This window comes from Aquila chrysaetos, chromosome 24 (assembly GCF_900496995.4).
Source record: "Aquila chrysaetos chrysaetos chromosome 24, bAquChr1.4, whole genome shotgun sequence".
Lineage (NCBI taxonomy): Eukaryota > Metazoa > Chordata > Aves > Accipitriformes > Accipitridae > Aquila > Aquila chrysaetos.
In genome coordinates this window covers 17,918,348-17,932,078 of record NC_044027.1, presented here as the reverse complement: position 1 = coordinate 17,932,078, position 13,731 = coordinate 17,918,348, and the positions used below count along the sequence as shown (strand labels likewise).

The following is a 13,731-nucleotide window of genomic DNA, read 5'->3' as shown; positions in this document are numbered from 1 at the left end:
AAAAAAAAGCGCAGCATTTTAATTAGGTAATCTTTTCAGTTAATTTGACCTTCATCCAGAAGAGACATTCCATTTCTTTCACACGAAGGTCCACAGTTACAACAGCAGCTTTCTTTGGATGACTTCATATTATGGACTTTTGACAGCCAAACTGTCAATATAAAACAAAAGAGAAGAAACAGGCATTTTGCTATGCTTTTTACAGTATAAGCTCAGGCACATACTCCTCTTACTCTTCAGTATTATCCCAGGCAATACACTTAGTATCGAAGTAGATCTATAATACAGTATCTAGAATATATTGCCATCCTTAATACTCAGTACTATACACAGTAACATAATCAGAAATCACTTAAAATGATATAAGGCATTAACACAGAAGATTATAAATTAAGTCAGAATCTCTACAATACCCAAATCTTTAGTGTTCAGCTCATACAGGACATTTTATAGCAGTGCTTAAACTCTTGTTTTGTGAATTTTCATTATCTGGTGTTTCCTATTTATTTCAGAAAACTGAACTTGCGCTATTCACTATCTAGCAGAAAAAATCCAAAATCCTGAAGATGACATGAACAGTTCCTCGGACTGTAGTTTCACTGTTGGAGATATCCCACTGAACACATTTCTTGATAAAGCAGGTATTACTGGACAGATAAATCAAAGTTAGCTTTGATAAATGCTTCAGACTTTCACCTGCAATCTTATTGCTGGCTAAATTCAGCGTGGTCAGGTTAGGGAACTGGGTAACACACTGGGTCTCACTTCCTGAACCATATTAGGGTACCGAACAATTTTCTGATCAGTCGGGTTTGGAAAGCTACGAAGCAGAACTTGTCGTCGAGTTGTTTTGATACAAACTGAGCTCTGTCAGGGTTCTGGAGGGAGAGAAGGCTCCAGGGTCAGTTTGCTGGAGGGAGGCTCGTGACGGGCTGCAAACGGGGGCTGCGGAAGGCCGTAGAATCGGTAACTCCAGTCCCGGTGGCAGCAGGCGTAGCCGAGGCCAGGCTTCTGGGAAATCTAGGGAACAAGGCAAAGAAATGCTTGCACGAATACAGACAGATAATTTATTTTCATATACCACAATTTAAAACTGTGAGGAGATTAAAGGCAAAAGATTAAAGACGTTCTAGCTGGATTGTGAAATGTGAACATGAATGTGAAAAATTAAGCTCTTGTTACTAACGCATAAGCTTGTTTTTAATAGCAAAATTTTCCCATTCTAATATAAGTACTAAACAAATGGTTAAATATAGACCAGAATTATAAGAAAGGTCTTTAAAATAACTGTTATATTAATATGGATTAATGTAGACTACTGCAAAGAACTTAGACATTGGCTAACTCTGCAGAACACTGTAGTTACAGTCTTCAATTCTTTTATGCACACACACAAAAAAATCCCCAAATTACCAACAACTAACTAATGGTCACCCAAACAGACCAAACCAAGATTAAACAAATAAACTTTCTTAAATAGGAATATGTTAAGTGGTAGGAATGGTATTTTTGATACAAGTTTGGTTTAATTTTTAAAACAAGACTTTAACTTGCCACTTGGAACAGAAGAGCAAGAATACATCTTTTCATACACACACTGTTGAGATCTTCAAAACCCCTAAAACCAAAATAAGCCTTAATATACCTGCAAACAGAAGGCTCAGAACCATAAGGGAAATATTTTGCTTATATAATAATTTTATATCAGTAATATATCCAAACAAAATTTAAAAAAAAAAAAAAAAAAAAAAAAAGAACCTAAATATTTTTTACTTACCACATGCTAACAGTAGTCCATTGTCAGAATGGCGATCTCAAGTTAATTGCAAAATTTTAAATGCAATGTGAGCAATACACTTACATTTCATGATGTGAAAGTTCCTCCTGTAATTCTGGTATATTTGTCCTGACAATTTGTGTGAGATAAAGGACTATAACAATGCACGTTGTACCCTTGTGTCAAAAAACAAGTAAAGATTCACTGTTTTCTTCTCCTAGTTTCTGAAGCACATAACAGAGGTGGATTAAATGTGCCTTCATACTGTGACCGCTCATGATTACCTGTGGAGAACCTCTTAGGATGTGTCACACCAATGTTTCTTGGTTGCTGCAACAACATATTAAAGCTAAATCCATGATCAGATTCACCATCCATGGAAATTTTAAGTATATCATAATACACATGTAACACCAAAAAAAGTTACAGAGGTAAGATGAAGCAAACTTTTTCTCTCATTTTTAATACTCAGTCTTCATATATGTAATTAAACAATAGAACATCTGATCAATGTAAGTGATGACAAGAATTTGATTTTTTTTGGCTTTAATGTGTTGAAAGATGTATTTCAGACATCTAAAAAATATACTCAAGTAGACCACATGAATATCTCAATTTCAAACCGTCCTGAAGAATATTATATAAAAGTTTTCACTTATGAGAAGCACACACAAAACACCTCCCCACAAAATACTTCACAGGTTTCTCCAGTTCTGCATATGTAACATAGCAATAAAAATGGGTACAAAAAACAATCTCAAAAATCTTCTTTGCATGTCACTTTCTGGAGTGGTGTCCTTGGAGTGTCACAGAAAAAACAGCCTCACCCGAAGTCTTAGAATTCGGCTACCGTTTGGCATCCTAACCACAACACCCGCTGCAGAAATCGTACCCTGTGACTTATCCCCACCACTGCCATCCTCAGCCACACCAGAATGCAGCCACTTGCATCTCACTGAACTGCTTAAAATGAATTAAATTTAAAATCCTAATTAACTGAAAGTTATTTAATTGAATAAGCATAACATGGATAATAGCGTAATACACAACCATAAAGACTGGCTATACTAATGTACGACTGAAGAAAAACCCCAGGTGTGATCCTGGTGTCAGAAAGTACAAGATACCAAATTCCAAGGACAGTCAGTTCAGAGCAAAGATGACACATCTTGTTTGATGCTACATTTAGAAAAAACAAACAAAACCAACCAAACAACAAAAGGAGGGGGTTTTGAGTGTTCTGACACTGCCTCTAGTGATCAGTTCTGAAGACTTGTGGGGAAAAAAGCAAAAGGAATGGAAAATTCCAGTCCTAAGAATCATTCATGTTAGTCTTACTTTATACTATAGTCCCAAACCACTGGTTGTAGAAAGTGAAAAATCCAAAGAGATCACCAGTTTCAACGCTCTTAACTCTCCAGTGTAGTGGGGAGAAAAGTCAAGATTTTTTTTTTTTTTGGCACACTCAACCATTCTAACAGCCCAGCATAGAGAGTTGAACTGTATTAAGGTTTTCAAAATAGTATTTTCTAGACTCAGATTATTCTTGCTTGAACTCTTACTCTGCCAGAGAGCATGATGAAAATAAGACAAAGACACATTAACTACAAATGCAGACAGCACGTGTAAATACACAACAGACTGATGTATGAAAGTTTGAGGAAAAGAATTTGCATTTAAAAGCACTTTAAAGATGTACATTCTTGCGTTTATTATGTGTAAGAAACTAGTAAGAAATCGAGAGAGGTCAAAGACAGATCTACTTTCATACTACTCTATATGGGAAACTAATTCTCTAGCCCAGAGCAAACACAGCGAGCGCGCTGTGGTCCATTTCCAGGGAGTGCTACAAAAGGCTTACAGATTGTTCAGCTTAGGCACATCTTCAGAAAATCCAGTGGGGGGGGGGGGGGGGGAATATCACTTGTTTTTAGACAGCTATTACAGCCTACTTCCCTTCTACAGTCAGTAAGAAAAGCTGATACTGTAGCTGTACCTAAAGCTCCCACTCTCTCCTCCTGCCCAAACTCCCAGGAACCACAAGAAGAACCTCTGTGAGCAACCAGAAGGTTTTTTTTAGCCAAAGCCAGTTCTGCTTGCTTTTACACGGCTAAGAGGGAACAACCCTGGCTCCAATTAATCCTAGTGAAAAACAAACTAAACAAACAGCTTAAGCTGCAGGTTGACAAATTACTTCTATTTATCTACAGGAGGCACCCAGACACACAGCATAGTATCATACTACTGAAATAACCAATAACTTTCCATGCATTTCAGTTGAGAGTACTGTGTAAATACCCTCACAAGTGGCTGTGGAAAAGACAAAATTTCATATTCTAAGCAGTGATTTTTAGAAGTGACATCAGCAAATCAGGTGTTGGCACCATTCTTCCATGACAGTTATCAGTGTACAGATCATCTAACTATTCATACACAGAATGATTTTCAGTCATTGGAAGTGAAGCATTAAGCATGATGTCACTAAAACCACGGTTAAAAATCCTATGTATTCAGAATTTGATAAACTTAACACAAAAACCAGAGCTAAAGATATGTAGTCACGGTCCTACAACCACATTTTACCCTGGGCTGACACCAAGCAGCGAACACATTTAAGTTGACATTTTAGCTTATACAAAACCTGTTTAAGAAAATGAATTATTCTCTCTTCTACAAAACACTCTCTGTATTTGCCTACACACATGTACAGTTTTCCCACATTCCTCTGCACATTTGCCCCAAAATTCTATGTTATGTTCTTACAAACAAGCACCTCTCTCTCATCCTGTTTCCAGACTAAATAAATACACCATATTGCTTGCCAAGGTACTTGAGATTAATGGGTTTTTTTGATAACTAGAACTCAAGGCTATTAGTTTTCCAGAGAATTTAATCTCTTAGAAAATTACTTACTCCTCTACTTCCTCTGTGATCCTCAGCTTGGGATTTTGGACTACATGCTGCCTACAGATGAAGAACTCCCAGCCTCCTCTCCCTCTCCAAATAGATGTCACCTCCTATTGTTTCCAGTAGCAAACGAAGCCACATTGCAGCAGGAAAAATAAGGACCTGATCTAGCGCAATGAGATCCAGGAGGACACTGAAGGTGCCATCACCACCTTTTATTCCAGTCCTTTCTGTGGGCAGCGATATCTCAGCCTGAATGAAATACAGAAAAGTACAAATCACTAGAATCGCTGATTATTTTTTTTTTTAATCTCTACAAACAAGGACTATCATCTTTGAAAAAATTATTGCAGTCACAGAAAATTATTTCTGCACTGGAAAAGTCTATAGAAAAGACTTAGAAAAGACTTAGAAAAGTCTAAGTTTTGAGAATGCAAATTTCATTTCTGTGCAACCAATATGGATTAGTTATGAAGCTTAAACAACCAGCTTATTTCTAAATTCTAGAAGCAACTTAACTTGCTTGTGATTTGTAAAGACAATACTGAAAAGCCCAACAAATGAAATTCTCTTGGTGCTTCCAAAATTCCATCACTAACTGAATACAAAGATCAAAGAAGATGCACCAGCCAGATTCAAGAGTCTGAAGACTGATGACATAAATCCTTAAAGACACTGTTAAATTACTTTCCAATTTTCTGAAAGCCTTTTGGTCAAATTCTTGCACATTGTAATCAGGGTCAGGAGAACTAAGCTCTTGTCATAAAGTTATTATGGCTACTTACAGGTGAAACTTTCTAAGAGCACAACTAAACATAGAATAGCACATCTTTAAAGCGTATTAGTTCTTTGAGGGTATGAAGTGTCACAACAACAAAAGTCCACATGAAATAAAAAGGAAATCAGTTAATGATTTTTATTAAATTTCAGTGTTTCATAAAATAAATATGGTATATAATATCAAACAGTGAGAAATAAAGCACAAGCATGAAAAGCATGGTAACAAAAGTTACACTCATGACGGTGTTTAATACTTAGCACTTTAGAAACCATAAAGCCTTTAATTATTTACAAGCAGCAAACTATCTAACATAATTTACAAAGTTGCAGCAGCCTAGTCAAGGAGTACTGGAAGGGGAAAAAAAATGGAGAGACCGCAATGGAAGACCTTCACTTTGCTCTACCTAGTTAGCACTTTATCACGTACCCTATTTTCCCCTTATGTACATAACTCTCTGTAATTTCCATTATTCTCAAAGTTTAATAATTACACTGTATTGTATTTTAGAGCTCAGTTCATCTCTAGCATGGTGTAGTGCCTTTTGCACTTACGAGATACATATTCAAGTAACACTTCAAATAAAAGTAAACATGTGCAAACCAAAGTTATAAGCCTACATAACCCTCAGGTAGTAGTGTCAAACCGGATGTAGCAGGCGCTCGTTAGCAGATTAAATTAGCTAATAGCTACAGCAACCTACTCAGAAGTCTAGCCAGGGCCAAAAATGAGAAATGGGAATATTAAAAAAATGGAACTGAACTGCAAATATACCCTGTTACCACAGACAAAAATTTAATCTGCTGAAACACAAAGACTTTTAAGGTCATAACTCAAGATTTAATATTTCAACATGAAAAGAAATCCAAGCCATTCGACTTATTTGGGCTTTTGAAACAAATGCAAATGTCTCTGTTTAAAAATTGCTTTTACATGAGAAAAACAAATCAATATATATTAATATATCACCCAAAATAAAAAAAACATAACACACTCTTCATTTTAGAGCATGCTGCTCATTCAGAATAAAGACAGGACAAAGAAAGTAGTATTACATTTCATGATGTAATAAAAACATTAAAATTTGTGATCATTAAGTGCACCATCGTACAGGAGTAGCGTGCTCAGAGTGGAAATGTTCTATACCTACCAGAATCCATCTTTATTAAAGCAAACAAATCTTTAGGACACTACCTGAAACTCAAATCAGTAATAACTGTGCTCCATTCAGCTTGCCTTAAGTTTCAGTCGGGCATATTCCAACTAGTAGCACCTGTATGCCTCTTCATGATTGTATTCCAGAAATCCTTAAATTTGCGAACAATTTTTTTAAAAAAAGACTGGCTTTTGCAATCCTTGCAATGCTTATCCTAAACAGATACTGCAAGTAAACTCTGTTCTGAGCAGCACAAGTTGGGGCTTTTTTCAGAAATCTGAGAGCTGGACTTACGTTGGCAGTAGATACAGTACAACAATTTGATGTATTAAACAGTTCCTCAAAAAAAAGTCTGAAAGGAAGATTTCCCTAAAGACTGTTTAAAAAACCAAACCAAACCAAACCCAAAACACTTCACCCAAGATCTGTTCAATCCTTCTACTGAAGTTTGGAGCTTGCCAACTTTAAGAACGACAGGAAAAAGGAGAGAATGAGGCAGAGAGGAAACAGAACTAAATTATTCCCAATTTGTACCGATGAAAAGCTTCAAGTAAAAGGAAATCCACTTGTTAAAGATCTTGCTACATGCACAGTCCCTCATCAGTTGAAAGCCACAGTAGTTAGCATTGGGTGTAACAGCAGATTTATCAATAAAAAAACACTGGCAATGTTCCTTCATTCTTAATAACTTGCATCCACAGTTTCTGTTTAGAAGCTTCTTAAAAAATGTTTATGGGTCTGCACATTTCATACCAAACTGGAGGAAAATGGTAAACATGTCTTCTTTTGATGCAATCCCATTCAGCAATCTTCTCCCCAAGAACTCAGTGTCATTTACGAGTCTGAGTCTTCTTTGGCACTGCAGGTCGCTTGGCTTGCCACAAGTGGTTATGAATAGTAAGAGCATCCACGCTGACAGACATGGTTTTGGCTGGAATCACGTTAAACTGTTTTCTGTCCGAACTGTACTTATAAAGTTTGTCAATCATTTTCTTGGTGATGCTCTTTGGCCCTGTTCCAGTCAGCTTGTAGATTTCTTCAGTGTCAGGATAGTAGCAATAAAGTGCTCTAAACTGGCAGCCAGCATCACGGAACAAAATGATGTAGTGGTTGGCATCACATTTTTCTAGTTCCTGCATTAAAAATGAACAAACATATACATAGATTGTTCACAGTGAAAATTCTCGTATTATGCCAAGCTTTAAGCTTTCACATATAGCTAAGTAAGTGTCTAAGTTTTTTTAACCACTAGATCAGTAACTATGATTTTCAGTCCTATAAACTTACGAGTTGAACTCTTAATACAGGATCATGTTTTCCGCAAGTCCATACAGTCATGGGAAGTAAAGGATTCTCAATACAGGTACATTTTAGGAAATGGCAGTCACTACAATGCATCAGTGGGATTATGAAATGAGCATTACATTGTGAGTGCATTAATAATTCTGTATTTTAATGTTTACCTCTAATATTGAATTCTTATGTGGTTCATTCACTTTTCCAGCAAGACAGCAATGAGATATAGCATTGTGAATAATAGGTTTGTTTGATTTACTGCTGGGCTCCTTAAATAATTTTGGACCTAAGGAAGATAAACAAGTAAAAATTATTTGCCCCACATTTATGAACATTAAGATTTTCATCTGAAGTGAAAAAACTCTCAAATACTTTTTTACAATAACTTATTTTTAGGGATATTGAACAGAACAAAATACACCTGACAACTTCTCAAAAATAACAATGTGTCACATCAAATATACCACAGCTTTTATGACCTGCTATTCATAACAAATGCTCAAATTAACCAAAATAGTCACCTGTGTATTCTGCCACTGAAGCAATAGAAGATGCTGTTGAAGCATTCTCCCAATCTCTTTCTGTGTTTCTGCTAGGATTTCTGCTCAGTATTGGTAAGGACTCCATTGATTCAACTCTGAGGTGGGGAATAAAAAAAAAAAAAAAAAAGTTATATGCCAAGATTTTGGTTTTTTCTCCTTCAATTGTATATAAATTCACCAGTTGCTGGCCCTGAATGGAACAGGCTACTGTCCCTTTTCCTCCCCCAAAACAGTCAGATTCTCCCTGCTAGATTATCAAAGCAAAATTCTATTAATTCCTTCAGGAGAAAAGAAAACAAAATCGCAAGTTTGTACAGAACACTGGAGTTGGCAGCCACATAAAATAGAAAATGAATTCACTGATTACTATTGTGCCTCTATGCCAGTGAACTGAAGCAAACAACACTGAATCCCAACACTATTTCATAACATAGTAAAAAAATTAAAAAATTAATATTAGGCCTTTCTCTCTACCTCTGAGATGGTGTGCCACCAGAGTGTACGCTTTCAGGTTCAGTTGTTGCTGCTGAGGCCAAAGAAAGACTGGAACCAGACTGAGCACTGCTCAAATTATCAGCTACAAAATAGAAGAGAAAATGTGAAACACGTTTTGTTAAAGCAGATTTGCAGACTCAGTGAGAGCAAACAAATCAAAATTCTTACGTGTGGAAGAACACTTTGTCCCTGAATCACTGTAAGATTCTTCACGATGGACCGACTTTGGCCTGGGTTTTTTGGGCTTTGATTTGGGCTTTCCAAGCCCTTGCTCCTCCAAAATTTGCTGCTGTTTTTTCCTTAGATATTCTTGCTTGATAAGTTCTCTTCGAGCCTTCTCTTCTTCTTTCCGTATTCGGTCCTCCTCAGCTTTGCGACTGAAAAGCAAACACAACATTATATTCAACGTATAATAGTTTTCCTCATCTTAAAGACAAAAAGAAGTATTCTTTTGCACATGTTATTACCGAGCTTCATCTCTTTTTTGTTCAACTTCAGCCTCCAACTGCTGTTTCCGAATCCGAGCCTCCTCAGCTTTGCGCTGCTGTTTCAAAAGGAACGCTGCACGTTTTTTTGCGAGCTCATCTTCTGCTTTCTGTTCATCCTGCAAAATTCATAGGGATAGAGAGTTTTAAAGAATAGAAGAAAATATGTTAAGCTGGACATCACAAGATTGCCGAAGTTTCCAGGAATATTTTAGGGAAACAAAAGGTATTACTTTTGGAAATCTTTACATTTTTAGAATTGCTAAGTATAAATCAGAACTGTATTGAACTTTTTGTTGCTCAAGAAAAATTTAGGAGACAGTTTTAGTGTCCCCTTAAGTCTGTGAGGAGAAAAAACAGGTCTCATCTTACTCTGACTTGTTTTTAAGTATGCTTAATCATCACAAAACCTTCTAGAACTGCAAAGTACAATGCAACTACCGTGTGGGCTAGGATGGACAGCACAAATAACCCCAGCATGACAATAACCTTTGAGTCAGTCAATATTAACCACACTATATAAACCCAGAAGTTAAATTTACCGAGATTGAGACAGTCTAGCTCGACTTTCTTGAACGAGAAATTAAAAAAAAGTATCACCATGTCAGCACATTTGAGGTATTTAAAATAATCATTGGTAAGCACAAATTGAGATACTAAATGTTCCGATAGCAGTGCTGAACTTCACTAGAAGGAGCAAACACATTATTTAAAAAACATCCAACCCAATGTAAGAAATATCACTGTACTAAAAAAACCAACAGCTTAACAACCACCCTTCCCCCAAGCCACAGTTAGGTGTGAAATGAGAAAAATTACTTAAATTTAATGCATTTTCATCATGAGCCCTATACACTACCTTTATAGGACAAAAACGAAAGCTGCATGAAAAACAGTCATTTCTTCCAACAATGCACTGAAGCATCTAATCTTTCACTTGCATCTCCAGCCATACAACTAAATTCTCCATTACAGCCCTTGACTTTTAGGCTGCTAGGCTGCTCAAAATTGGAGAAATTTGAATGTAAATGCCAACAACACCCCCCCCCTCCACCACCCCATTAAGACTATCAGCTCCCTGACAAGTTTTAAAACCTGTTCAGCAGGCTTTTGCTAGACACCTGTGTTCTGTCAGAATTTTTTCTTTCAGTTGATACAGGTTCACAGAATGCTGGCATTTCAAAATGGCAAATTATTCCCTTGCATTCTGTGATTCTTTTGTGCTAAGTATTTACAATATGTTTGTGTCTTTGTCTGTTTCTCAGATAGAAAAAAAACTAAAGGAAAGAGAAGAAAAGCAAGGTTAATCCTGATTCCCAGTAAAAGTAACAAGAACCAGGATTTCATACATTAAGTCAAACCCTTTTTTCTCCACAAACAATTCTTTTCCAATGCAGTTTTTAAAAATCCTAATATTGCAACCAAGATGTACTGTGTTCCATCAGAAGACTGAAGAATGAAGTAGACAAGAATAGTTCTAATGCTGGGCAAATGTGTAACAATAACCAAAGATAGAAAGGCAACATATTTACCTTGAAGAAGAAACCCACACCAGACTTCTGATCACCCTCACTAATTATATCTGTAGAGCTATCCTGGTTTTCAAGTTCTCCTTCATCTGGAGCTTTTAAGTCAGACAAGTCTACTTCAATGAGATTAGCCTTGCTTCTCAGTGGCTCATCCACTGGGACATTTTCTTTTCCTGAGCCATCAGAAGAATTCAACCCTGTTTCCTTGAAGCTGTTATTCACCTCTTTGCTCATTTCAGAAATAATATTTGCATCTTTGGAGGTGGAGAGAACAAGTGCCCTTTGATTGCTTTCATCATGAAGTCTATAGGTATCAAAGAAACACTTTTCTTGAGAACCACTTCCATGATCAGGACTACTTTCCAAGCTGATTTCTGTTGGTGTCTTTGACAAGCTATTGGATGGAAATGGTCTTAAATGTGGTAAGGTTTCTAGACTTTGTGTTGGGGTTTTAACACGTGCTGAATTTTGTTGTCTGTCTTTAGTGACTTTCAGATCAGCTGGTCTTCCTGATCGAGGATTCCTTCCTTGACCAAATCGAGGTGGTTTACGAAGACTGTTCATTCCAGTTGGAGAGAGAGGCTCAACAAAATGAATTGATGGTTTTACCTTTTGGTCCTGAGAGTTACTTCTGGTTCCTGGTGATGGCACTGATGGAGATTTCATAAGTAGTTCCTGTTGCTGAGAAATCTTTAATATAGCCTGCTGAAGTGTACTGATTGTTTCATTTAGTTTTTCAATAGAAAGGTCACATTCATTTATATCCACTTCAGTAACATTGTCTTCCAGGAGGGCAACGGAAATAATTTTACTTTTTTCCAAATCATGTATAGCAGCAGAGTCTTTTGGTTTATGTTGCTCAGCAAAAGCTAGGCTTTCTTGCATTTTTACTTTTGTTACTTCTTGAGAATCATTAAGCATTTCTTCTCTCTCCTCCTCTTTCACAAGAAACTCCTCAGATTTGGAACTCAAAGAAACTTCATCTAAGTCTTCACCATTGTGCCGAGAATATTCTTTTGCAAAATGTTCTGGTTTAACAGGTTGCGGAACATCAGGAGATTTCCCTTTTTTAACAACATGCAAGAAAGCTGCCTTGCCCAATTTTAGTCGCTGCCTTGCTGATAAGGCTTCCATCTTCTTCTTCTGCGCTTCTATTGCCCTTCGTTTCTCTTCCAACTGCATATGAAGCTGCACCAACTCAGATGCTAAAAGATTAACATTATCTTTATTTTGTCTGTTGGGGCTTTGTTCTCGCTTTTGTTTCCATGTGGTTAGTGGTGCTGGGCAGCTTTCTGATCCATCTGGTGTGGTCTTTTGTGAACTACTTGTGCTGGACTTTGTTTCATAGCTATTAAGTCTCTGAAGCTTTCGTTCTGCGAAGTTGGTCATTCGGACACTCCCACTAGTCATTGACACACTGCTAACTTGAGAAATTGTACTCAAACATGGGCTGGAACGTCCACTAGCATCGTCCTTATCTTCGTGTTCTTTTACCTTCATGTCTTCTTGCAATTTTGCAGATTCTTCCTCACCAATGTATTTACTGACTATAGGATGGTCATCTATGACTACCAGATCCTGTTCAGTGTCTTCTAAGTCTAAGAGATCTGAATCAGAGTCCTGTCTCACCATAGTCCATGTAGTATCCGGAACATGCGAATTGAGGCTTTTCACATAACTTACATTGACTTTACTTGCTATGTCATCATCAGATTTAGCAGCATGAAGAAAAAATCCTCCAGTGGATAGCTCCTGAGTGGAAGGATCTAAACTGCTACTAGCCAAAGGTCTGGAAGCTTCTAAACCTGCCTCCACCAATGCCACCGGATCTGCAGTACTAGGATCTGCAACTGGAGTGAAATCAGAACTAGAAATTGGAGTAAAAGTCCTATTGAGGTCATGCTCACCATGACTGCTATTTGTTTTCTTGCGGATCAAAGGCAAGTGTCCTTCATTTAATCTCTTTGTTACAAAACTCCTTTGTTTCCCCTCCCCACATTCATCCTCTTTATTGATTATCTGTTTTTCCTTTGCTGGTTTTAGAACGGCAGGCATTAAAGGCTCCAAGTAAAAACTGTCTGGTTTGCTTTCTGAAGTCTCACTATTTGTTTTTGGAGACCATGCAGTTGCAACTATGCTGGGCACCCTGGCTGATGCATTCTGTAATTCAAGATCACTACGGTTTGGCCTTTCTTCAGATCTGATTATTGCAATAAGCTCTTCATCTTCATCCTCAATTTCAACATTGTTCAGCAAGCTCTTCCCGTTAGTTTTCATTGATGGAGGATGGGGCTGATTTTTTGGAGTTACATTAACAATGTTTGAAGCAAGACTGTCTTTGCTGATTGATCTAGCCAGACTAATGCTATCACCAGACCCAGGGTCCACATCACTGCTGGCAGAATGATGAAGAGCAAATGGTGTTGGCTGAGACAGAGGCCTAGAAAAGATAAGAACAGACTACTGACACTTAAGCACAAAAAGCTACAATTTGTTGAACTAAGGACCATAATATAGACAGCTAAAATTTTTGCTCCATTTGAAAAATGTATCCTGTATCAAAAGTGACCAGCAATACTAAACAGCTACTTCAGATACTTAATTTTCAACCGTGCTTACTGAAAATCATGTTTAAAGTATTTTCAATTGCAACCCTAAAATGAGCTGTGTCTGAAAATGTACTTTAAGAGAAAACAAAATTAGGTGACTCTTGGTCCAGTTCTAAGGAAGTGATACCACATTACTACAATGAAATTGTCACAGTAT

General features: G+C 37.1%; 1 protein-coding gene across 6 annotated transcripts in view; it reads right to left on the bottom strand.

Annotated features, from left to right (window-relative positions):
• Window positions 1–5,586: 5,586 nt before the first annotated feature.
• CAMSAP1 (calmodulin regulated spectrin associated protein 1) overlaps window positions 5,587–13,731 on the bottom strand; it is a 33,381-nt gene continuing 25,236 nt past the window's right edge. For all 6 annotated transcript variants that reach the window (XM_030000205.1, XM_030000200.2, XM_030000201.2 and 3 more), the window contains 7 exons: window positions 10,969–13,405; window positions 9,419–9,555; window positions 9,120–9,328; window positions 8,931–9,033; window positions 8,436–8,551; window positions 8,082–8,200; window positions 5,587–7,751 (listed from right to left, as the gene is read on the bottom strand). In XM_030000205.1, the coding sequence (XP_029856065.1) occupies window positions 7,449–7,751; window positions 8,082–8,200; window positions 8,436–8,551; window positions 8,931–9,033; window positions 9,120–9,328; window positions 9,419–9,555; window positions 10,969–13,405 (3,424 nt within the window). In that variant the 3' untranslated portion in view covers window positions 5,587–7,448. The remainder of the gene's footprint in view (window positions 7,752–8,081; window positions 8,201–8,435; window positions 8,552–8,930; window positions 9,034–9,119; window positions 9,329–9,418; window positions 9,556–10,968; window positions 13,406–13,731) is intronic.